At 42.2% G+C, this 26,246-nt stretch overlaps 1 protein-coding gene across 1 annotated transcript in view; it reads left to right on the forward strand.

Annotated features, from left to right (window-relative positions):
- wdfy4 (WDFY family member 4) overlaps positions 1-26,246 on the forward strand; it is a 238,659-nt gene that overhangs the window by 22,853 nt on the left and 189,560 nt on the right. The window contains 6 exon segments of the mRNA XM_052041363.1: positions 43-163; positions 2,288-2,397; positions 7,734-7,886; positions 10,380-10,566; positions 18,248-18,437; positions 22,396-22,556. Of these exon segments, the coding sequence (XP_051897323.1) occupies positions 43-163; positions 2,288-2,397; positions 7,734-7,886; positions 10,380-10,566; positions 18,248-18,437; positions 22,396-22,556 (922 nt within the window).

Consider the following 26,246-nt stretch of genomic DNA (forward strand, 5'->3'; position numbering starts at 1 on the left):
TAAGATGTTACATAATCCTTTTCATGTTATTTGCTATTGTAGATTTTTGACAATGTCTCAAATAATTGGATGATGAGGTTCCCGAGCATTTTGCCGTTCTCCATCGAAGCGTCTCGAGTGATGGTGCAAACACTCAAACAGAAACTTGCTGACAAACAAGGAGGTAACAAATATGATTAATACATTTGCAAATGTTTAAATTATTGCTGATTCATGGATTATTCCCGTGAAATTTTTGCCAGGGACAGTTTTAAACATGCTTTGTTCAACCATGGGTTAAGTTGTAGCAAGTGAGCTTTCAGTTATCTCAGCCTAAAACGCTGGAATTCCCTTTCGAAACATCTCAATATTTCTTCCTCTATTCTTTCAAAGATGATCCTCAAAACTTTCCTCTTTGACCAAACTTTAGGACTCCTCTCTGAATATAATTTTTCATGTCATGGTATAAAATGATAATTGCTCTTGTGAAGTGGCTTGGGACATTTTATTGCAATAAATACACTGCATGAATGAGAGGATCATAAAAATATTATGGCATGGAAAGAGGCCATTCAGTCCCTCATATCTGTGCTAGTCAAAAATGAACTCTTCAGCCCAATCCTCACTTCCAGCATTAGGTCCATAGCCCTGCAGGCTCTTCAACTGCACCTCCAGATACCTTATAAATGTGGTGGGAGTTTTGTTATCCCTGATACCTTTTAACCACTTTATAGAATTGTCTTTCCATTGTTAAGGATCTGAGTTTGTGAACTCCATGATCCCTCTATTCCTCCACATCACTCAATATCCTCCCATTCATTGTATTTTCCCTTGCTTTGTGGCACCTCCCAAATGTATTATCTTACACATCTCCAGATTAAGTTCTATTGCTATTTTTCTGCTAAAGAGAACAGATGGCCCATAGCTTCCCGCAGTCTAAAGCTTTCCTCTGCACTGTCAGCCATACAGTTCATTTTTTGTATCATCTTCAAACCTCTTTATCATATCCCTACATTTAGATTTAAATTATTAATGTATATTTTGAAAAACAAGTGACTGAGTACTGAGTCCAGTGGTAATGGCCTTCCAGTCACAAACGCACCTGTCAACCATTACTTGCTGCTTGCTTTCACTGAGCCAGATTTGGATCCAGTTCACCACTCACTCCCATGTGCTTTTACTTATTTGACCAGCAAGCATATGGAACCTGTCAAAAGCCTTTCTAAGATCCACATAGATTACATCAACTGCTCTGCCCTCAGTCACCATTCTTGCTACCTCCTCAAAGAATTCAATCAAGTTAGTTAGTTATAACTTTCCCTTAAACGATCCATTGAGTGCACTATTGTTGTTAATATTGTCGTTAGGATTGGTGCAATTTCTGCTGGGATATTACATCTCATGATATGTGACCAGTTGGCACATGACTTATCTGTCTTGACTGTGGAACTTCCTCTCTGACAGCAGTGACAACTGAAATGTTGGCTCCAAAAACCAGAATGGAGAATTAACGTTGAGTACGGTTCAGGGTCATTCATCAGCCTCTCTAGATTGGTTGCTCCTGTTGACATCTCAGCATATTAGACGCCTTAGCACAACAACACCAGAATCAATCCCAGCACCAGAATCCATTTTCATTGATTGTTATTGTATTGTCATTACAAAATGTCAATTATTGAAACTTTCTGGAGGAAAAAGTAGTTTCTCAGACATGAGACCGAAGGCAACATGAAAGATGTGGTACATTTCAGTTTTGGGGCACTGTTTGATTTTCCCCCCTACCCTTCACCAAGTATTGAAGAGTATTACAGGCTAATCCTGGCTGCATCAGGAACAAACCTGCCCCAGAAATTGTTAATTTATGTTTTAAGAATAGATCTATGGTATCATTAAAATGAGGCTTAATAAGTAAACTATGGACATGCAGGGTTTATTTGGCAATTGATAGCTTTTTCAGAAGTCTACCTAGGTCTTACATTAGCACAAACTGATTCATTTTGTCTTTCAATCAACATCTAACGTAAAGTAAATGACCACTGTGTATAAATTGAAGCAAGGTTAATCCTCGTCTGGGCAGATATGGGCTCCTGAATCATGTTTAGAGTTTTAAGGATTGTAAGTCATCAATGGTGACTTAATTAGCGTTGATTAGTTTGTTTGAGCTTCCATGTTAACACAGGGAAATTCATAAAGTCCCCCCTTCCAGTATTATAAGGTGAAAGTCTGATTACAAAGCATACCAAATGTAGAAGATATTAATGTAATTAAAGTTCTGAAAAAAAGTGAATTTATTATGTTCTGATGACAGACGAAGCACGCTTCGCTATTGAGACGTTTCTCCAAAGGAAGCAAGAAGAAGGAAGCAATGAGGGGTGGCAGTTGCTGCAAACAATTCACCTGCTATCAACAGTTGACTCAGTAAGTAGAAAAGTGAACTGATGACTGCAAGTGAATTCAGTACATAACACAGGGAAGTCATTTTAGATGGTTCCTGTTGGATTGGTATGTTAATGGGTGTTTCCATTACAAGATATGGCATGTATTTTCTCTCAGATATATCCAGTAGCTCAGTTTACTTGGTTTAGTATGATTATATGGATCACTGGAGAGTAATAAAGCACTATTTGTGTTGTGAAGAAAGTCAGACCTTAAAATGACAATATCGGCTTTCAAGTAGTTCGAAGTTGAAGCTGAGTTTATTGTCATGTGCACAAGTACGTGTATGCACAGGTGCATTGAAAAACTTAGCAGCATCACAGGCACATAGCATCAGATACACAATGTTCACAAGAAAAACACAAACTAAACATAAACTATACACAATTTTTACAAGAAAGAACACAATTTGAACAAAAAACAAAGTCTGTCGTAGAGCAAAATGGTGATAGTGTTGCTGTACTGAGGTAGTGATTAGGGTTGTGCCGGTTGGTTCAAGAACCGAATGGTTGAAGGGAAGTCACTGTTCCTGAACCTGGAGGGGTTTCAGCTGTAGTTCAGTTAATTTTGAAGCAGAAGAGTTATGTCCTATACTTGGATGTAAAATCTCATCTAACCCCATCCATGCAGTTTTGAGGGAGGGGCTAACCTTCCAGATTAAACATCAAACCCAGCCCATGTTTTCACCCTCGGGACAAGACCGTGAGGACAGAAGAAATAGAAGCAAGTAGTCCATGTGGCCCCTCGAACTTGCTTGGCACTTCAACAAGATCATGGCTGATCCTTTACATCAGCACCACTTTCTTGCACTAACTGCATATCCCTTGAAGTTTATTGATTTATTTATTCATTTTCTGGGATCTGGATTTGGCTGTCCTTTGTTGCCCCTGAGAAGGTGGCAGTGAGTTCCCTCCTTGATCCATTGCAGTCCTTCTGGTGAAGGTGATCCCACAGTGTGGTTGGGTAGTGAGTTCCGGGGCTCAGACCCAGCAATGACAGAGGATGGTGAGGACAGACGGGACTTGTAGGCAAACCTGCAGGCGGTGGTGTTCCCATGTACTTGCTGCCTTTGTCCTTCTTGGTGGGAGTGGTTGGTATCTGGGGAGATGCTGTCAGAGTAGCCTGGGAGAATAACTACAGCGTATTTTGTAGATACAGTACAGAGTCATAGAGTAATACAGCATGGAAACAGGCACTTTGGCCCAACTCTTGCATACCGACCAAGGTGCCCACCTAAGCTAGTCCCATTTGCCCTTGTTTGGCCCGTATCCCTCTAAACCTTTCCATGTCCCTGTCCAAATGTCTCTTAAATGTCATTATTGTACCTGCCTCAACTACTGTCTCTGGCAGCTCGTTCCATATACTCAGCACCCTCTGTGTGAAGAAGTTGCCCCTCAGGTCCTTTCTAAATCTTTCCCGTCTCACCTTAAACCTATGTCCTCTAGCTTTTGGTTCCTTTTTCCTGGGAAAAAGACTGAGTGTATTCACCCTACCTATACCCCTCATGATTTTATACACCTCCCGGGTTTTGGGAGAGACACAAGAGACTGCAGGTGCTGGAATCTGAAGCAGTCAAAGAGAAGAGGGAAACTTCTTCAAAGTCAGCATACCTTGAAGAGACTTCGCAGTGGAGTAGTACAATGGAGACACGAGAGACTGCAGATGCTGGAATCTGGAGCAACATCTAGCCCTCTCTCTTTCTCTCCCACAGCTCTGGGCCTCGCTTGCCATGACTTGCCATGGACCTCTCCTCCACTTTCTTACTGAAGGGTCTCGACCCAAAATGTCAACTGTCCATTTCCCTCCACAGATGCTGCCTGACCCGTTGAGTTCCTCCAACTTTTTGTGTATTGATCCAGATTCCAGCATCTGTGTCTCCACTATGGTCTCTTCAAGATCTGCCAACTCTGAAGAAATCCTCTTCCTCTCTTCAACCAGTCCTGATGCAGGGTTTTGACCCAAAACGTCGACAATTCCTTTCCCCCTGCAGGTGCTGCTCGACCTGCTGAGGTTCCTTCAGCAGATTGTTTGTTGCTCTTTCTGTTTCGGGCATTGTGTTTCGAGATGTCAGGGTGGCACACAGTGGCTCAGCAGCTCAAGTGAGCCGGGTTTGAGCTTGGTCTTGGGTGCTGTTTGTGTGAGGTTTGCATGATCTCCCTGTGTCCGTGTGAGTTTCTTCTGGTGCTCGAGTGTCCTCCCATATCCCAGAGACATGCTGGTAGGTTAATTGGCCGTTGCAAGTCATGCCTAGTGTAGGTGGGTGGAAAAGAATCATTTGGAGCTTGAGTGAGCGATTCAGGCTGACGCTTTAACGATGTTGAATTGTTAAGTTGTTGAATATGCCATCTTTAATGAAGAGTACCAGAAGCCTTGCCTGTTCAAATGAGCATACAAGAACCATATTATTATGCTTGGAGCTTACAATTCTCTCAATGCCTTGGCCGACATTAACCAATGTTTGGTTACCGGAAGTTGGAAATCAAGAATTTACATTTGTATATCAGCTTTCAAGACTCAAAGGGCTTCATAATCACAGAATTACTGATGAAGTGTGGTCATTATGTTCTGCTGAGAAATAGGACATTGAAGTTCCATATGAGGTAGTGCTTATAAATAGTGATGACTCATTAACCACATATGACATGTTGATGAGGGTTTGGTATAGATATTAATACCAATACCAATATTAATATCAATACCAAACCCTCACTCAACATGTCAAACGTGGTTACCGAGAGTTAACCAGTAACATACCCTCAATCAAACAGTGAGAAGTCCAACTTGGCAACATAGAATAACATACTTCGAAAATACTTTTAATTAGTTGTTATAACGTCAGCGACCTGGGCTCAATTCTGGCCACTGTCTGTAAGGAGTTTGTACGTCCTCCCCTTGTCTGCGTGAGTTTCCTCCAGGTGATCCGGTTTCCTCCCACATTCCAAAGACATACGGGTTAGGAAGCTGTGGGCATGCTGTGTTGGCGCTGGAAGCATGGCGACACTTGCGGGCTGCCCCCAGAACACTCTACGCGAAAGATGCATTTCACTGTGTGTTCCGATATACGTGTGACTAATAAAGATACCTTATCTTATCTTACCTTATATGTAACCTGTTTCAATGTGTAAATCAAATGTTTGCTCTGGAGCGCTGAAGAACACTGCAGTAGAACTTTCAGCTTGCAAAGACTTGAAAGATTTCACACCACATTTTTTGTGAATTAAGAAAACCATGTCATAAACATCACTTCGGAAGGTGATATTGGAATAAATATGCAGCAGGAACACTGATACTATTTGCTCAGTGTATGACCGAGTGTTGTATTTAGCACAATTGTGTAATCTTGGTTGTCAAAATGACTGGCATTTCTGGCTTCAAGTTTGACCCTCATGGCTTTTCTAGCCTGCTGAAAATGCACCATCTGTTCTGTTTGAACGTAGAGCATGCTGCCAGACTTACTCCTTTGTTAGTCAGCAGGAGGTGCTGGTAACTCACTTTTGTTAGGCAAAAGTGATCAAATCCTTTGAGTGTCAGTTTAACAATAGCAAGCTTTCAAATAAAGCAGCTCATTGAAAGATCTGCCTGGGGCGAGCACGTGAGCCTTTATGTGTTGGGATTTCAAGCTTTTGACTGCAGGTGCTGTGTTTTAGAAAGTGCATCACTGAGTCACATTATATTAAATGCGTTGTTTCAGTTATCTGCTATTGATATATAAAATATAAGATTTCTTTATTAGTCACATGTATGTACATGTATGAAACACACAGTGAAATGCATCTTCTGTGTAGAGTGTTCTGGGGGCAGCCCGCAAGTGTCACCACGTTTCCGGCGCCAACATAGCACACGCACAACTTCCTAACCCATGCGTCTTTGGAATGTGGGAGGAAACCGGAGCACCCGGAGGAAACCCACGCAGACACGGGGAGATCGTACAAACTCCTTACAGACAGCGGCCAGAATTGAAACAGGTCGCTGGCGCTGTAATAGTGTTACATTAACCGCCACCAGTTGAAAGGTGTTGGTAACTCCAGTACACAAGTCCCTCAAGGTCCCATTTTCACCACTATATTCTTTGTCAGTTCCCCTCTCTCCTACCTTCCGCTCAGTCACAGATCTTCCCTGTCTTCCCTCCTTCCACTTTAAACCTGCTGCCACGCACAAAGGAGCTGGAGGAACTCAGCGGGTCGGGCAGCATCTATGGAGGGAAATGGACAGTCGATGTTTCGGGTTGAGACCCTTCATCAGGACTGGGAAGAAAAGGGGGAGATAACCAGGTGGGGGAAGGGATGAGACCAAGAGCTGGCGGGTGATAAGTGGATCCAGTTGAGGGGGGTGATAGGTAGGGGTTCCCCTCCCCTCTGCACTTCCTTCTCTTTATTCCATCCAATCAGATTCCATCTTTTTCAGTCCTTTGTCACTTCCACCTATCACCTGCCAGCTTCTTATATCATGCCCACTCTCGCTTCCCCCCTCACCGGGATCCACCTATTACCCACCAGCACCCCTTCCCCCCCACCTCTCTATACCGGCTATCTCTCTTTCTTTCCAGTCCTGATAAAGGGCCTCAACCCGAAACATCGACTGTTCATTTCCCTCCGTAGATGCTGCCTGACCCACTGAGTTCTCCAAGCTCCTTTTGTGTGCTGCTCCAGATTCCCAGCATCTGCAGTCTCTGTGTCTCCTCTTTAAACTTTGATCTGAAATATGGTTTCTCTCCCCACCAACGCTGCCGGCCCTGCTGAATATTTCCAACATTTTGAGTTTTTGTTTTAACCCATATTTCTTCCTGGTACAGTACTGGAAGCAGAAAATGAATCCAACATAATATTATGTTCCAATGAAGAGTCTTCCACCTGAAACAACTCTATCACTGTAGACCTGCTGAGTGAAAGAAAAACTGAAAATGCTGGAAATTAGTTTTTTCTGTATTTTTAATTTTTTTTAACGTAGTGTTATTTTGGTTGTCACTTTCGGTACTATAGATGCTATTTCAAAACCTAAATCCATTTCAGTTAATTTTGCTCAGATGTAAATTGTACCACAGATCTGTATTTCCCTTCCCATGTGGGAAGAGAGATTCTGACCACTGAATCAGTGCTTCTTCGTGAGGACAGGGAGCATCTCAAAGTTCTATTTATTTTTACTCATCTATGTTTATGCAACTTTTGATCTGCTTTCTAAAAATAAAATCCCACAATAGCTCTCAGAAGCTTTACATCCTGAGTTCAGTACATACCCAATGATTAAAGATAACATAAATGCAAGTTTCTTAATCCATTGTGTATATAAAGTAAACCTGTCTTAATTTCTACTTCTTTCAGGAAACACTGAGGGGTATGGTGAATACAGGACTGCCCTTAATTCTTCTAAAATGTGTGCATCTCTTCTTTACTTTTCCATCGGAAAACAAGACTGAAATAAGGGAAAAGCAAACACAAGATGAGAGTACATTATTTCAAGAAACTATAACCCATGTAAGTTGGAACTTCCAGTCTTTGCAAGGTTCTTGCAACATTGCTTTATTATTATTGTCACGTGTACTGAGATACAGTGAAACTCTTTTGTTTGCGTACCATCCAGGCAGATCATGCCATACATAAGTACATTGAGGTAGCAAAAAGAAAAGAGAAGGCAGAATATATTGTAGCAGCTGCAGAGAAAGTGCTGTGCAGGTAAACAAAAAAAGTGCAACAGCCATGACAAGGAGATCAAGACAGTCACCTTTAGTGTATGAGAGGTCCATTCAAGCGTCTGATAACAATGGGTTAGAAGCTGTCCTTGAGTCTGGTGGTACGTGCTTTCAGGCTTTTGTATCTTCTGCCTGATGGGAGAATCAGAATCAGGTTTATTATCACTGACATATGTCGTGAAATTTGTTGTTTTGCGGCAGCAGTACGGTGCAAGACATAAAGACACAAAAATTACTATAAGTTACAAACATAAATAGTGCAAAAGAGGAATAACGAGGTAGTGTTCATGGGTTCAGGGACCATTCAGAAATCTGATGGCAGAGGGGAAGAGGCTGTTCCTGTATAGCTGAGTGTGGTCTTCAGGCTCCTGTACCTCCTCCCCGATGATAATAACATGAAGAGGGCATGTCCCGGATGGTGAGGGTTCTTAATGCTGGATGCTGCTTTCTTGAGGCACCGCCTCTTGAGGATGTCGCGATGGTGGGGAGGGTGGTGCCCGTGATGGAGCTGGCTGAGTCTACAACCCTCTGCAGCCCTCTTTCGATCCTGCACATTGGAGTCTCCATATCAGGCTGTGAAACAACCAGTCAGAATGCTCTCCGCCATTCATCTATAGAAATTTGCAAGAGTCTTTGGTGACATACCAAATCTCCTCAAACTCCTAATGAAGTAGAGCTGCTGACGTGCCTTCTTCGTGATTACATCAATGTGTTGGGCCCAGGATAGATCCTCTGAGATGTTGACGCCCAGGAACTTGAAGCTGCTCACCCTTTCCACCGCTGACCCCTCAATGAGGACTGGTGTGTGTTCTCTCGACTTCCCCTTCCTGAAGTCCAAAATCAAATTCTTGTTCTTGCTGACGTTGAATGTGAGGTTGTTGTTGCGACACCACTCAACCAGCCGAGAGGACAGAAGAGTGAATGACTGGGGTGGGAGGGGTTTTTGATTATGCTGGCTGCTTTCCCAAGACAGCAGGAAGTGTAAACGGAGTCAGTGGAGGGGAGGCTGGTTTGCGTGATGGACTGGGCTGTGTTCACGATTTTCTTGCAGTTTTGGGCCAAGCAGTTGTCATACCAAGTATCACTAATAGCACATGTTTTAATGGTGAAGAGATCGAACTCAAAATGATAAAAGATACCTGGAAAATCCATATATGTTTTTTAAATCACATTATATTTTCTTCCAGCTTTATAGATTTAAATGCCAGTGCAACTGGAAGCAGGGATTGTGATCTGATAGAGGAAGTGCATTGTTCTTCAATGATTTTGCAGATTGCAATTTTTCTTTGTGGTCTCTTGGAATAAAACAGAAAACTTCTTGGCTTTTGTCAAAAGGGTTCTGCCACCCCACCAAACTGGAGGACTTCAGACATATAATTATCTTATTACAATTTAATGTTTATACATATCAATTGGAACATATCTTTCATTTTGTTTTTAAAATCATTGAAATTTTTAAAATTATTGCTTGTTTTTACCTTGTTGCTCGAATAATTGATGTAAAATAATTGATGTAATTCATGGTAAAAGAGCCAGGGGTTCTTCTTCCAAAGTTCTTCTTGATATCATCCCTGGAAAATCAGACCAGCGAATTCAGAATGAAGCCACAGTCAGTGTCCAACATGAACTGAACGACAAACGACTGATGTAGGAACTCAAAGGGTGCCTTTATGTTCAAGCCAATACAGTTCAGTGTTAGCAGGCATTCTGATACTTCTGGGATTAATTTTAAGCTTCCATTTCTTGAGAAGACTTTCTGGACAGAAGAACCTGGGCCTAAATATTTTCCTTCATTACTAGGAGAATAGAGTGTAGGAGGCTGATGGGGTGTTCTTATAGAGGTGTATAAAATCATGAGGGGCATAGTTAGGGTCAATGCGTAGAGTCGTTTTCCCAGGGTTGGGGAATCAAGAACTAGAGGGCATAGGTTTAAGGTGAGAGGGGAGAGATTTAGTAGGAACCTGAGAGGCAACTTTTTCACCCAGAGGGTGGTCAGTATATGGAATGAGCTGCCTGAGGAAGTGGTTGAGGCAGGTACATTAACAACATTTAAAAGGTACTTGGACAGCTACATGGATAGGAAAGGGATATGAGCCAAAATTAGGCAAATGGGACTAGCTTAGATAGGAATCTTAGTCGGCTTGGACCAGTTGGGCCGAAGGGCCTGTTCCTATGGTATATGACTCTATTAATGAGGTGCATGTTTACTCTGCAGTAATAATGCCTCCATAACTCCAAAGTTTATACTAAACATCGTACTGGTCTTTCTCTCCTGCAGGTGATGGTTAACTTGTGCACCCAAGTTTCTGCTGTAGAGGCGATGATTCAACATGATGACCTTGGGTGTCTTATTTTAACAGTAGTCTCCCAGTGGGACCGACACCCTTCCTGGAGAAAATATACAGCTCATGTGCTGCGGGCTATTTCAAAAACACCGACTAAAAATACTATCAGATACCTTCATGGTGGGTCCATACTTCCTTTTTTCTGTACTTCTTTTGCCTTTTTGTCTAGAACTTATTCTACAGATAAAAATTGCATTCCTAAAGTGTGATTGTGCAACTTTTACAGATAAAAATAAAAACTTATTCAGTTTCAGATGATCCTTTAGTTGAAATTTGGTTAAATTTGTTCGAAGAATTTCTAATTAGGGATAGTACTGTATAACAGCTGTAGGAAGGGAGGATGTCATAGAGGGATCGTCTATTGAGTCAGTGTGGGTGGAAGTCAGAAACAAAAAGGAAGCGTTCACTTTATTGGGAGTATTCTATAGGCCCTAAATAGCCACTGGGACACTGAGGAGCAGATAAGTAGGCAGTTTTGGAAAGGTGCAAAAATAACAGGGTTGTTGTCATGGGTGACTTCAACTTTCCCAATATTGATTGGCACCTCCTTAGTGCAAAAGGTTTAGATGGCGCAGAATTTGTGAGGTGTGTCCAGGAAGGATTCCTGACACAGTATGCAGACAGGCCGACTAGAGGAGAGGCCATGCTGGATGTGGTACTAGGCAATGAACCTGGTCAGGTGACAGACCTCTCAGTGGGCGAGCATTTTGGGGATAGTGAATCACAACTCCCTGACCCTTAGCTTAGCCATGGACAAGGATAGGAGCAGACATTATGAGAAAGTATTTAATTGGAGGAGACCAAATTTATATTAGGTAGGAACTTGGGAGTGTAAATTAGGAACAGATGTTCTCTGGTAAATTCACTGCAGAAATGTGGACGCTGTTTAGGGACCACTTGCATGGGTTCTAGAAAGGTCTGTCCCACTGAGACAAGGAAAGGATGATAGGGTGAAGGAACCATTGTTAACAAGAGAGGTAGAAGGTTTAGTCAAGAGGAAGAAGGAATCTTATTTAATGTTTAGGAAGCAAAAATCAGTCAGGGCTCTTGAGAGCTATAAGAAAGCCAGGAAAGAGCTTCAGAAGGGACTTAAGGAGAGAGAAGGGGGCATGAGAAGGCCTTGGCGAGTAGTGTTAAGGAAGACCCTAAGGCGTTCTACACATATGTGAGGAACAAGAGGATGACTAGGGTGAGGGTAGGACTTCTCAGGGATAAGGGGGATAAATGTGTCTGGAGGCGAAGGAGGTAGGGTCTTGAATGAATACTTTGCTTCAGTGTTCACCGAGGAGAAGGGGAGGTTAGCGTAGAACAGGCAAATGTGTTAAAGTATGTTGAAGTTAAGAAAGAAGCAGTGTTGGAGCTACTAAAAAGCATCAGGATAGATAAGTCCCTGGGGTCAGACAGGATATACCCAAGGTTACTATAGGAAGCAAGGGAAGAGATTGCTGGAGCATTAACAGTGATCTTTGAGTCCTCTCTGGCCACAGGAGTGGTACCGGAGGATTGGAGGATGGCAAATGCTGTTCAATGTTCAAGAATGGTAAAAGGGATAATCCTGGGAATTATGGACCAGTTAGTCTTACGTCAGTGGTGGGCAAGCTATTGGAGAGGATACTTAGGGACAAGATTTATGAGCATTTGGAGATGCATAGTCTTATAAGGGATAGTCAACATGGCTTTGTGAAGGGCAGGTCATGCCTCATGAGCCTAATAGAGTTTTTCAAGGAAGTGACAAGACAGATTGATGATGGTAGAGCAGTGGATGTGGTATATATGGATTTTAGCAAAGCATTTGACAAGGTTTCCCATGATAGGCTCATCCAGAAGGTCATGAGGTAGGGAATACATGGAAAATTGGTTGAGTGGATTTGGAATTGGCTTGCCCACAGAAGGCAGAGGGTGGTCCTTGAAGGGGAGTATTTGACCTGGAGGTCAGTGACTAGTGGCGTTCTGCCTGGGACCCCAGCTCTTTGTGATTTTTATAAATGATTTGGATGAAAAAGTGGAAGGGTGGGTTGGTAAGTTTGCAGATGACACAAAGGTTGGTGGTGTGGTTGGTAGTGTAGAAGGCTGTCGTAGGTTGCAATGGGATATAGACAGGATGCAGAGCTGGGCAGAGAAGTGGCAGATGGATTTCAATCCAGAGAAGTGTGAAGTGATACACTTTGGAAGATCTAACTTGAAGGCAGAGTACATGGTTAATGACAGGATTCTTAGCAGTGTGGAGGAACAGAGAGATCTTTGGGTTCTAGTACATAGATCCCTCAAAGTTGCCACGCAAGTTGATAGGGTGGTTAAAAAAGAGTATGGAGTGCTGGCCTTCATCAGACGGGAGATTGAGTTCAAGAGTAGAGAGGTAATGTTGCAGCTCTGTAAGACTCTGGTTAGACCGCATCTGGAATATTGTGTTCAGTTCTGGTCGCCACACTATAGGAAGGATGTGGAAGCTTTGGAGAGGGTGCAGAGGAGATTTACAAGAATGCTGCCTGGATGGGAGAACATGTCTTATGAGGAGAGGCTGAGCAAGTTAGGGCTTTTCTCCTTGGAGAGATGGAGGATGAGAGGAGACTTGATAGAGGTATATAAGATTATTAGACAGAGTGGACAGCCAGCATCTTTTCCCCAGGGCAGTAATGACCAATACCAGAGGTCACCCGTTTAAGGTGCATGGAGGAAAGTTCAGGGGGGATGTCAGAGGTAGGTTTTTTACACAGAGAGTGGTGGGTGCCTGGAATGCACTGCTGGGGTGGGGGGGGGGGTGGTTGGTGTGGGGCTGGTAGGGGCTGATACATTAGGGTCATTTAAGAGACTCTTAGATAGGCACATGGATGATAGAAAAATAGAAGGTTATGGGAGGAGAAGTAAAGGGGGGATAGATAGAATGTGGATAAGGTTTATATTGGTTGGCACAGTATCATGGGCCGAAGGGCCCGTACTGTGCTGTGCTGTTCTATGTTTTATGTTCTATGAATTAGAACACACTAGAACCTCCATCATTTTTTTCTAATTACCGCCTAGTATTTGCATGGGGCAAAACCTTGGTATCAACTCATTACAGAGCAGACGAACCCCAATGTCCTCCTGTCTTACCTCGAACCAGCTTGAATCCTAAGATTCATGTGGAATCATGTTGAACATAAGACAAGGAAACAGGACAGTTAACCCATCTAGTTCATGCCAATTATTTTGATCTGGATTAGCCTTTCTGGTGCATCTTTGTTTAAGGTTATCACCACAGCTTTCTGCTCCTTTCTGGCCGAGAAGGTTCCTGGTAAATATAGACTGGTGAATCTCACATCAGTGGTAGGGATGTTACGGGAGAGGATTCTTAAGGATAGGACTTATGAGCATTTGGAAAACCATAGCCTAATTAGGGACAGTCAGCATGGCTTTGTTCAGGGCAAGTTGTGCCTTATTAACTTGATTGAGTTTTCTGATAAGGTGACAAGGGTGATTGATGAAGGTAGAGCTGTGGACATTGTCTACATGGATTTTAGTAAGATGTTTGACAAGGTCCCTCATGGGAGGCTCACCCAGAAGATTAAGATGCATGGGATCCATGGTGAATTGGCCATTTGAATTCAGAACTGGCCTGCCCGTAGAAGACAGAGGATAGTGGTCAATGGGACTTATTCTGGCTGGAGGTCTGTGACTAATGGTGTTTCTCAGGGGTCTGTACTGGGACCTGTGCTGTTTGTGATGTACATAAATGACCTGGATGAAAATATACATGGGTGGGTTAGTAAGTTTGCAGATGATACGAAGATTGGTGGTGCTGTGGATCGTGTAGAAGACTGGCAGAGGGTACAGCAGGATATAGATCAGTTGCAGATATGGATGGAGAAATGGCAGATGGAGTTCAACCCAGTCAGATGTGAAGTGTTGCACCTTGGAAGATCAAATGTAAAGAGACAGTGCACTGTTAATGGCAAGACCCTTAACCGTGTTGATGAGCAGAGGGATCTTGGGGTCCAAGTTCATAGCTCCCTGAAAGTGGCTACACAGGTTGACAGGGCAGTAAAGAAGGCAAATAGCATGTGTGCCTTCACTAGTCAAGGCATTGAGTTCGAGAGTCAGGAAGTTATGCTGCAGCTTTATAAGACTTTAGTTAGGCCGAATCTGGAGTATTGCATTCAGTTCTGGTCGCCCCATTATAGGAAGGATGTTGAGGCTTTGGAGAGGGTGCAGAAGAGGTTTACCAAGATGCTGCCTGGGTTAGAGGGCATGTGCTATGAGGATAGGTTGAACAAACTTGTGTTGTTCTCTCTGGAGCGGCGGAGGCTGAGGGGAGATCTGATAGAGGTTTATAAGATTATGAGAGGCATAGATAGAGTAGACAGCCAATATCTTTTCCCCAGGGTTGAAATTTCTAATACCAGAGGACATGCATTTAAGGTGATGGGGGTAAGTTCAAATGAGATGTGCGGGGCAAGCTTTTTACACAGAAAGTGGTGGGTGCCTGGAATGCGCTGCCTGGGGTGGTGGTGGAGGAAGATACGATAGGGGCGTTCAAGAGGCTCTTAGATAGACACATGAATGTGAGGGAAATGGTAGGATATGGACATTGTGTAGGCAGAAAGGATTAGTTTAGTTGGGCATTTTATTACTAATGTAATTGGTTTGGCACAACATTGTGGGCCGAAGGGCCTGTTCCTGTGCTGTACTGTTCTATGTTCCAAGGTTCTGATGAAAGCTCGAGAACTTAAAAACTATTAATTCAATTTCTGTTTCTAAAGATGATGCTTGACCTGCCTCTATCAATTTCTCTTCCTGATCCTTTCTCCCTCATGTACCTGTCTGTCTACCATGCCCTTAACTGGATCCAAGCGATTCACCCTAACTACTCCATGTAGTTGCAAGCCCTACACTCAACCAAGAAAAGATATTTCATCTAAATTTCTGGCTGGTTATGTTGGTCATAGAGTTGTACGGCACAAAGACAGGCCCTTCGGCCCACCATGTCCATGCCGACCATTAATACCCATCTATATTAATCCCATTTACCATCAATTTGTTCTTAGCCTTCTATACCTTGGTGATTCAAGTGCTCATCCAATGTAGTGAGAGTACTCACTACTTCCACCCACTCTGGCTGTGTTCCAGGGGGTGGTGCACACGCTCCTGTTTACATCAACCGTGCAGAGGCTGAGATGGTTGAGAGCTTCAAGTTTCTAGTAGTGAACATTACCAATAGCCTGCTCTGGTCCAACTATGTAGACACCATGGCCAAGATAGCTCACCAGTGCCTCTACTTACTCAGGAGGCTAAAGAAACTTGGCTTGTCCCCTTTGACCCCCACCAACTTTCATCAGTGCACCATGGAAAGCATCCTATCTGGATATGATATGGCAACTGCTCTGCCCGTGACTGCAAGAAACTGCAGAGAGTCGTGGACACAGCTCAGCACATCATGGACACCAGCCTCCCCTCCATGGGCTCTGTCTACAGTTCTCTCTGCCTTGGTGAAGCAGCAACATAAAGACCCCACCCCCCCTGCACATTCTCTCTTCTCCCCCCTCCCATTGGGCAGAAGATATAAAAGTCTGAAAGCACGTACCACCAGGCTCAAGGACAGCTTCTATCCCGCTCTTACAAGACTATTGAACGGTTCCCTCGTATGATAAGATGGACTCTTGACCTTACAATCTACCTTGTTATGACCTTGCACCTTATTGTCTGCCTGCACTGCACTTTCTCTGTAGCTGTTACACTTTATTCTGCAGACTGTTATTGTTTTCCCTTGTACTCCCCCAATGCACTGTTGTAATGAAATGATCTGTATGGACAGTGTGCAAGACAAGTTTTTCAATGTATATTGGTGCATGTGACAATAATAAACCACTTTACCAATTTAGATTGTAACCATCCTCTGGGTGAAAATAATCTTTGCTCAGATCCCCTTTGATCCTCTTACTCCTCATCATGCATGGAGTTGGTGATCATCATATATTTGTGGTCCCTGGTTCGAAATGCCCCTACATGTGGAAATACCTCGATATCAAACCAATTCATAGTTTAATGACCTCTCTCAGGTCACCTGCCAGCTTTTGTTTTTTGTCTGTATTTGATGTGTGCCTGTGCCATGCATTTCCTCCTGAATTACTCATCCTGATGGAGCCCAAAACTAGAGGGGATAGGTGTAAAGTGAGAGAGGAAAAAATCAAAAGGGGTCCTGAGGTGTAACGTTTCACACAGAGGGTGGTGGGTGTGTGGAATGAGCTGCCAGAGGAGATGGTAGAGGCAGGTACAATTATGACATTTAAAAGACACTTGTGCAGGTACAAGGTTTCGAGGGATATGAGCCAAACGCAGGCAAATTGGACTCACTTGGGTAGGCTACTTGGTCAGCATGGACAAGTTGAGCCGAAGGGCCTGTTTTCCGTGTGTATAGCTCTGTGACTCTATGACTTTAAGAAGGGCACTGGATTGTAATCTAATGGCTGCAGATCAGAAAATTTGCTGTGTTTAGATAATATAAACTGATCTTGCCAAGACTCGGTGGGATGTCATACCCTGTCCCAAACCTTCCCACGTGCTCAGCTCAGAAGTGTTTTGCACTTTGGAAGTACTGCTCATTGATGGCAGATTGAGGGCCATAGTTCAGCTGGACCCTGAAGTGATGTGTAGGTGGTACGTAGGACTGAGACGGAATCAGTGGGAAGGATTGAGAAGGACCCTCAATTGAAAGCCAAACAGAAAGAAAGCAAGAAAGATTGGATTTAGAGAGAAGAAAGGACCAGGAAGAAAACAAAATAAGGATACTTTTAAAATTGAAGGTTTGGCTTTTTATAAATCTCCAGCAATAATTCATTCTTTGAATGAATGAGAAGTCATAGTTTAAGTTGTGGACATGAGATGAGATTGATGATCATCGAGTCATCATGTTGCCAAGAGTATGTACACCAATAATGACCAGATCGACTTCAAAGGACAGTTAAAATGAAAATTATTGAGCCCTTAAAAATAATTGGAAGACAAAGAGCGAGGTGTTATTGGTGCAAAGGTGCCAGTGACATGTGTAACCCACCAGCAAGTGGGCCTCATTGTCCGAGGTGCTACCTCACCATTTGACAACCATTGACGAGCCTGACCTCAGGCTGACCCTGTGGTGAACTACATGTCACTCACTGATCATTGGCGTGTGGAGATGGTCATGTGACTGACTCTTGCATGTTCTGATAACATCACCACAAAAATCACAACTTCCCAAAAGTCTGGTTTGATTTTCAACTTCACAAGCAAAGCCTAATGCCTGAATTTCCTTCAGAAAGTTGTGTGGGAATGAAAATTTGCCATGGTCAACTAAGATAAGGGGTTATTTTTTTTATTGAGTTGGCTTTTTGAAACTAAAACTTAAAAGAAATAGGCTAAAAATTGAAAAAACAAGAAGCTACAGATGCAGGAATGTCAAATACTGTAAAAGCAGAAAATGCTGAAGATACTCAGCGGGTCAGGCAGTGTCTGTGGAGAGAGAACAGGAGATAAGAAGTCAGCAGTTGGATAAATGGCATTTCTGCCCACTTTCTAAACAGAAACGTGTGTGTTGTACAAGGGTCCAGTATTTCTTAATCCCTTGAATTTACTGGCCAATTTACAGATTAATAATGGTTCATTAAAACAGATTTAAATACAAGCAGTGAATGAATTTCAGACACTGTTGGGAAAAACTGCAAACCTCCAGGGATATATGTTCTAGATGCAAATTAGTGACTGAATTATCATTATATATTTTTTGCTGAAATATTACTTGTGCACTTGGCTTGAAGATGAAAAAGTGAATTTATATATATTTTTTTTACAGAAGGCAAATGTGTGCAGGAGTGCATTCAAAGTTTATCGGCAATGGCAGGCAGAAGCTCGGTCTATGTTGTAGCTCAAGCAGCAGTCAATGTCATCTGCTTTGTAAAGGATTCGTATCAGGTTTCTGGAGAGTTACTCGCTGATTTTGAAAAGAATGAAGGTTACGAACTGCTGACTACGCTGTTGCTCGGGCAAGTGCAACTAAATCTCTTGAAGCTTGCATAAAAGAATAAAAGCTCTGCCTTAAATGGTGGATCTCTTTTACCTGTCTCTGCAGAGCTCTTGATCACCCCACCAGTCATAATGTTATCTCGCAGTTGCTGTGTATGTTTCTTGAGTATGGCGATGGATTCCATAATGGGGATTTAATGCTCTGGAGTTTGGAACTCAAGTTGGGAAAGAGAATAGAACATGGAACATAGAACAGTACAGCACAGTAACAGGCCCTTCGGCCCATCATGTCTGTGTTGTCCATGAAGCCAATCTAAACTAATCCCATCTTCCTGCACATGGTCCCTATCCCTCTGTTCCCTGTCTGTTCATGTGGCTGTCTAAATGCTCCTTAAACTTTGTTACCATACCTGCTTCTATCATCTCCCCAGGTAGCACGTTTTAGACATCTATCACTCTCTGTGTAAAAACAAAATTTCTGCAAATCTCCATTAAATTTTCCTCTTCTCACCTTAAAGCTATGCCCTCTAGTATTTGACATTTCCATCCTGGGAAAAGGACTCTGGCTCTCTACTTTATCCATGCCTCTCTTAATTTTATAAACTTCTATCAGGTCTCTCATCAGCCTTCAAAGCTCCAAGTTTGTCCAACCTCTCCTTATAGCCAATACACTCCAATCCAGGCAACATCCTGGTGAACCTCTTCTGCACCCTCTCCACATCCTTCCTGTAACGTTACAACCAGAACTTCACACAGTACTCCAAATATGACCCAACCAAAGTTTTATACAGCTGCAAAGTAACTTCCCAATCTTTATAGTCAACACTCTGACCGATGAAGGCAAGTAAGTATTCCTTCTTTATGATGTTCTGTGATCCTCCTGCCCACTAAAGCTAATGAGTTTTAGAAAACTGAGACCTAGGACGTGGAAAGAAATGAAAATATATGCGGGGATTTGCACACAAAAATTTAGGCTGTTACTCCTACCCAGTACTGATAGGTGCAGCACGGTTACAAATTAAAGGCAGCTAACTGCACACTCAGAGAAAATAGTTTTGAAATTTGATCACATATTGTTCTTTTTTTCAGTGGTGCATTCATGTACCTTCTGTGGAATGTACCCAGCACACTTTACAGTGAGCAGTGATATCGCTGGGGGAGATGGTGGTTCCTAGACTCATTGTGAGGAAGCTAGTTAAATTATGGCTAAACATTGAGCTATTTAGCATATTTTCACTTCCCAGTTCTTTTGAGTCACAGCTCTTTGTGCTTATCCAGAAACCTTGACAGCTTTTGCAACCATCGTCCCTTCTTGACATTTGATAGTCCTTGGGTGAAAAATGTTTCTCTGATCTTCCTTATAATTATTTTACCAGTTATGTTAAACCTGTCTGCCACTGACAGTTGGTCCCTCCTGTTTGTCCAGTCTGGGGATCTTATAAATCTCCCCTCAGTCCCTCTTGATCCAAAGAAAGCAACCCCAGCCTTGTAAGCCTCTCCTGATAACTTCAATTTTCCAACATTATAACAACATTCTTGTCAACCTCCACCACACCATCTCCAGTCCCATCACATTGTTCTGCGTGGTGACCAGAAATCTACATGGTGCTCTAGCTGTAGACTTACTAGTTTTCTTTACCAACTAGTCTACGTATCCTGCTACCTTCAAGGATTTTTGGACATGCCCTCTAAGATCTCTTCTCCTTTACGTTTTGCAGTGTCCTATCATTTACCATGTATTCTCTTGTCTTATTTGTATTTTGTCACAATTTCCTCTATTTCACATGCATTTCCCTTTTGAAAGTAACTAATGAATCTGCTTCCTCTGTCCTTTTGAACAACACATTTCAGATTACAACCTGTAGAATGGGGATAATGTTCCCTAATTTTTGTTTTAATTTTGCCAATTTTCATTACTTCTCCGATTACCAACCATATTATCAGTGTTAACTGCTAATTCCTATGTACTTCATGAAAACCCCTCAAATTTTGAACACCTTTATTAATTATCTGATGCTGTGTGCCTGTGATGCTGCTGCAAGTAAGTTTTTCATTACACCTGTGCACACTTGTGCATATGACAATAAATGACTAACTTGACTTCTCCCTTTAAATCTGCTGAACTCAGAACAATCCAACCTTCTCTGGTATATCTACCTGACTGTAGTCATACATCCTTGGTAATATTCTGATAATTCACTGCACCTCCTTCATCATCTTCTTGTACTTCCTAAAGAATTATGCCCAGATACAATGCTCTAACTTAGGTTAATGACTGCTGATTTATAAAGTTTTACATTAAATTCTGTACTTTTGTTTCATATACCTCTAATTCTAAAGCTAATATCTTTATACTGACTTTAAAAAAAAAACTTGTTCTTTCAAAGACTTGTATATGCAAACTTATGGCTTTCTTTTTTCTCACACCCCTTTTAAGATAGTAGTATTTAATTTATATTTCCTCTTCTCATTCATTCTTCTAACGTGCATCACTTCACATTTTTTGGCAGTTAATTTCGGTTGCTTTGTGTATATTCATTTCATAGTATTGGATAATTGAGGGTTTCAATACACTGCGTCTTCTGTCCTTGTAACCTTTATCAGGGAGATTAAAATCAGTTGCTAAGGATCTTTCTACTCTGATATGTGGGGGAATGAGAGTGGCTAACTCATTTAATTAATGTCCTTAATCGCTGCAAGGCAGTAGTGATTTTCTTTCCACTTGACAAAATTAGATTAAGTTTAACAGGAGATGGAAGGGTAGAAGTTGGAGGAGCATTCTCCAATGTCCCAACGTGACAATTCTCCATCTCACATGATAAACTACTGATGGCTCTCTGAGTGAACTTGCAAGCTGCTGTAAATTTGTGCAGGTGTTCCAACTGGGAACTGGGCTAAGATTAGTAACAGTCATTTCACCTGACTTTAAATGTAATTACACATTTATAACCACTCTTTCAACCCTGCAAACCCCCCCAGATTTCACCCAGAGTAATTGTATAAAAGTAACCAGGGCTGTCTGAATGAACTCTGATCACTGGAGGAGCTGAGTTTACAGTGGAAAGCTTGCTTCTCTCCCAGAACTGCTCCTGCATGCAAAAAATTGTGGGTGCCCTTGTGAATAACTAGCGTGTCCTATTGACCTTAATAGGGTCAGTTAAGTGTAAAAGTTCTTGTGGGTGCTCCTTCGTCAGAAAATGACAAAGGGTCTCCAACTAAAACATTAGCTCTATTTCTCTTTCCACAGATGCTGCCTGCTGAGTCCCTCCAGTTTTTTTGTATTGGTTTCAGATTTCTAGTTTTGTTGCTTTACATTATCACTTGCATTTAAACTTTAGTTCCTCATCTGAAAGAACAGTTCTGTCCACACAGTCCCTTGTTACTATTTTTGTAGTTCATTTTTGTGTTTTGAAATAATAGTCAGTTCTCAGTTAAACTAGGTTGGCAGAAAGGCACAGCTAGTAGAGCCATTGCCTAATAGCTCCAGTGACCCAGAGTCAATCTTGACCTCTTGTGCTGTCTATGTGGAGTTTGCATGTTCTCCCTGTCATCGTATGGGTTTCCTCTGGGTGCTCTGGTTTCCTCCCACACCCCATAGGTCCCTCCGCCATCAGATTTTTGAACAGTCCTGAACCCATGAACACTACCTTGTTATTCCTCTTTTGCACTATGTATTTATTTGTAACTTAAAGTAATCTTTATGTCTTGCACTGTACTGCTGTCGCAAAACAACAAATTTCAAGACATATGTCACTGATAATAAACCTGATTCTGGGAGATGTACAAGGTGGTAGGTTATTTGGCCACTGTAAATTGCCCCGAGTGGTAGAATCTGGGGGGAGTTGCTGGGAATGTGGGAAGAATAAAATGGGTCAGGTTAAGGTTAGCGTAAAAATGGGTTCTTGATTGTTGAAGCAGATTGTAAAGCCTATTTCTGTTCTGTATCTCTCTATGACTTAAACCACACTCTCTCTTCAGGTTTGATAAAGAACTGGACAAGGAAGAAGAAAAATCCTTGGAAGAACTAATTGATTTCCTGAGTTCCCTCACAACCTATGGAGAGAGAGAACTGAAGGTGATACCCTCTGTTACTGGCTCTCAGTTCCCCGGTTTTAAGTTTCAACAGCCACCAAAGTCAGGTAAATGCTGCATCAGTTTCAGTTCAGTAACTATAGTGAGCATTACAAATTGACTGAAACTTTCATGGCTCTGACATTTAACATCCTGGTGTGCTCTGGTCTCAATGTATCCAAATAATCTCTGTTTATAATTTTGATAATCTGTTATAATTCCAACTGGCTAATAAAAGACCACATTCAGTGAGGAGAAAGAAATGGTCACTCAAAGCTATTCACTGAATAGGTAATTCAGGTGTGGTCTAATGATTGGAATGTAATGTTACCAGAGCAAGAGATTAGTACAGCCATTTGTTTTACAAATTAAAATAAATTGGAAACCTTTGGACAGTAATAAACTATTCACTGTACCATAAAAGTCTGATTTTCCTCTTTTAATACAAAAGGAAAATCCTTATGTTTCTCCATCAGCTGCTGGTGAAATTAATGGAGCACAAGGTGATCAATATTATGAAGGTTAGAAGGAGGGTTTAAAACCATGTCCACGGGTTGAAGACATAGGCAGGCAACCAGAAAGATGAACTTTTAGCTGCTACCAAAATATTGCTTCTATCCACTGATATTTTATGAATTCTGACTTTGAAATTGGCATCCTCCCTCCTTGTTTATTCTTTATCCAGAACCCATTGAATCTCCCCAAACAATAACAGAAATGCTGGAAGAACTGAGCCAGTCAAGTAGTTCTGTGGAAAAAGAAACCAGCTCACATATCAGGTCAAAGACTCTTCATCGGAACTGAGAAAGTGAGACAGCAAATTACTCTAAGTAACAGGGATAATACTTCAGGTCCAACTTCAGATAACTTGCTCTTTCTTTCTGTTTGGATCAGGACTGGCCACTTGTACTACCATTCCCCTCCCCTTTGCTTCTTCTGTTTCTGTGTTCTGGTCTGCTCAGCAAGTCCCAGTGAGCCAGACCATGCAACATCACCCAGACTTCACAACATGAGCAACACATTACACAGCCAAAGGAGCTCATCACTGGCTGTCCATCACTGCACCTGTTACAGGTGACCCCTGCGTTACTGGGGGTGGGTTGTGTTCCTCGAAAGCAGTCTGTATGGAGATTTCCTGTGACGTGAAACCATGTCATCTGTGCATACATTAAAAAAAACATGAGTTGAAAAAATAAATTTTGGGTTTATTTATTTACTTTTTCTCACAAAAATTTTGTTAAGAGCAAATTTTTATTCCCTATCTCCAACCTTTTGGTGGTAATATGTGAATTCAGTAAGGGCGAATTTCTCTTACCCAAACTGATGTAATGTGGGGACCTGATGCATGGTGTCGACCCGAAACATCGACAATTCCTTCCCCCCCACGGATGCTGTTCAACCCACTGAGTTCCTCCAGCGGATTGTTTGTTGCTCCAGATTCCAGCATCTGCAGTCTCTTGTGTCTGCTGTAACATGGGGGTCACCTACACAGAGATCTCCATTCATCCACCCATTGCCCTCCCCACCTTCTCTATTACTTAGCGTATCATGCTTTCTCTCTTTCTCACTTCTAATGAAGGGACTTCATCATGAAACGTTAACTGTTTCTCCTTCCACAGATGCTGCCTGACTGGCTGAGTTCTTCCTGCAGTTTTGTTCTTGTTTCAGATTCTGGCATCTGCAATTTTATTTCTTTTCTGACTCTCCCCAAATGCCTCCTGCTGCTCTGAGACTGACCATCAAGGAGATGGTCACAGTCTTTTTCTGAAGGAAAGGGAATCAAAAACTAGAGGGCATTGGTTTAAGGTGAGAGATGAAAGATTTAAAAGGGGCCTGAGGGGTGGTGGGTATATGGAACGAGCTACCAGAGAAAGTGGTTGAGGCAGGTATGACAGCAACATTTCAAAGACATTTGGATGGGTACGTGGATAGGAAAAGTTTAGAGGGATACAGTATGGGCCAAATGCAGGAAAGTGGGACTAGCTTAGGTGGGCATCTTGGTTGAGTTGGGCCAAAAAGCCTGTTTCCTGCTGACTCTATGGAGCTGTTTTCAGCCCAAAATTGTCCTTTCACCATTCAGAACTTAAACTCCTATTTTGTCCTTTTGCATAATTATACTAAGTCTAACCAAAATGTAATAACTGTCACAAAACTCTCTCAATAATACTCTTTTCTTCTGCTTGGCTTCATTCCCTTGAACTAAATCCAGAATTGCATCCCCTCTTGTTGGGCTTGCTACATACTGACCAAATATAGGTTTGCTTATGTAGTTTTGGAATCTTCTTTCGTCTATACCTTTTGCACTGAAAATAACCTAGTTAATGTTAGGGTAATTGAATAACCCCACCATTGCTGTCCTAATGCTTCAAAACATCAGTAATTTACTCTTTTTATGAGTATGACTGCAGAAACACATGTTTACACCATTGACTGTCGATTCCCCCACAACAATCTCTCTCTCGATCTTTCTGTAGCCTCTCTGTACAGCTGAGCCACCAATGGTTTTTGGTCTAATTGCACTTCTCAGGTGAAACCTCTGCTCCATCAGTATTCAGGGCTGATCACTAGTTAGAGAGTCTTGCAATCATCTGAACTACCCATGTACTGCTTTTTCTGGTTGTTTGACAGTTACCCAGTCCCGCTCTGCCAACACAGTACTAAATGTTAAATGCTAACTGCAGTCCCAGCCTATCCAATCTCTCCTAATGTAAGCCCTCCAGTCCTGGTAACATCCTTGTGAATTTTTTCTGCACCCTTTCCAGCTTAATGACATCCTTCCCTTAGTTGGGCAACCAGAACTGCACATAATATTCCAAAGGTGGTCTCACCAGTAACTTGTACAGTCCCAACATGATATCCCAATCCAAATAGGATTAAGGAGAATCCCAAAACTTTCTACAAGTATTGTAGAAGCAAGAGGGTAGCTAATGGAAGAGTAATCCTTCCAGGGATCAAAGGGGTAACTTACAGTGCCAAGGAATATGAGCGAGGTCCTAAGTGAATACTTCTCTTTGGTATTCACTAGGGAGAAGAATGTGGAGATGGGGTACACTGATATTTCTGTTAGAAATATTGACGTACATTAGTGTGGATGAATCCTTAAGGTCTGATGGGATCTATCCCAGGACATTAAGGGAAACAAGGGAGTAGATTGCTGGGAGATCTTTACATCTTCATTTGCCACAGGTGAGATACCAGCAGACTGGAGGATTGCTAATGTTGTGCCCTTGTTCAAAAAGGGTGGTTGGAACAAGCCTGGAAACTTCAGGCCAGCAAGCATTACATCAGTATTCAGGAGGTTGTTGGAGAAGATTCTGAGGGACAGGATTTATGTTCACATGGAAAAACAGGGACTGATTAAGAGGAGTCTACACAGTTTTGTACAGGGAAGATCAAAATCAAAGTTGAGTTTATTGTCATATGCACAAGTACATGTCTGCACAGGTGCAATGAAAAACTTACTTGCAGCAGCATCACAGGCACATAGCATCAGATAAGCAGCATTTACAAGAAAAACAGAAATTACACTTAAATTATACACGAGTTTTACAAGAAAAAACACAATTAGAACAAAAAAACAAAGCCCATTTTAGTGCAAGGTAATCAAAGTGGTCATAGTGTTGCTATACTGTAGTGATTAGGGTTGTTTTGATTGGTTCAAGAACCGAATAGGAAATAGCTACTTTTGAATCTGGTGGTGTGGGACCTCCAGGCTTCTGTACCTCCTGCCCAATGGTAGCTGCGGGAAGATGGCATGG

This window comes from Pristis pectinata, chromosome 30, assembly GCF_009764475.1.
Source record: "Pristis pectinata isolate sPriPec2 chromosome 30, sPriPec2.1.pri, whole genome shotgun sequence".
Lineage (NCBI taxonomy): Eukaryota > Metazoa > Chordata > Chondrichthyes > Rhinopristiformes > Pristidae > Pristis > Pristis pectinata.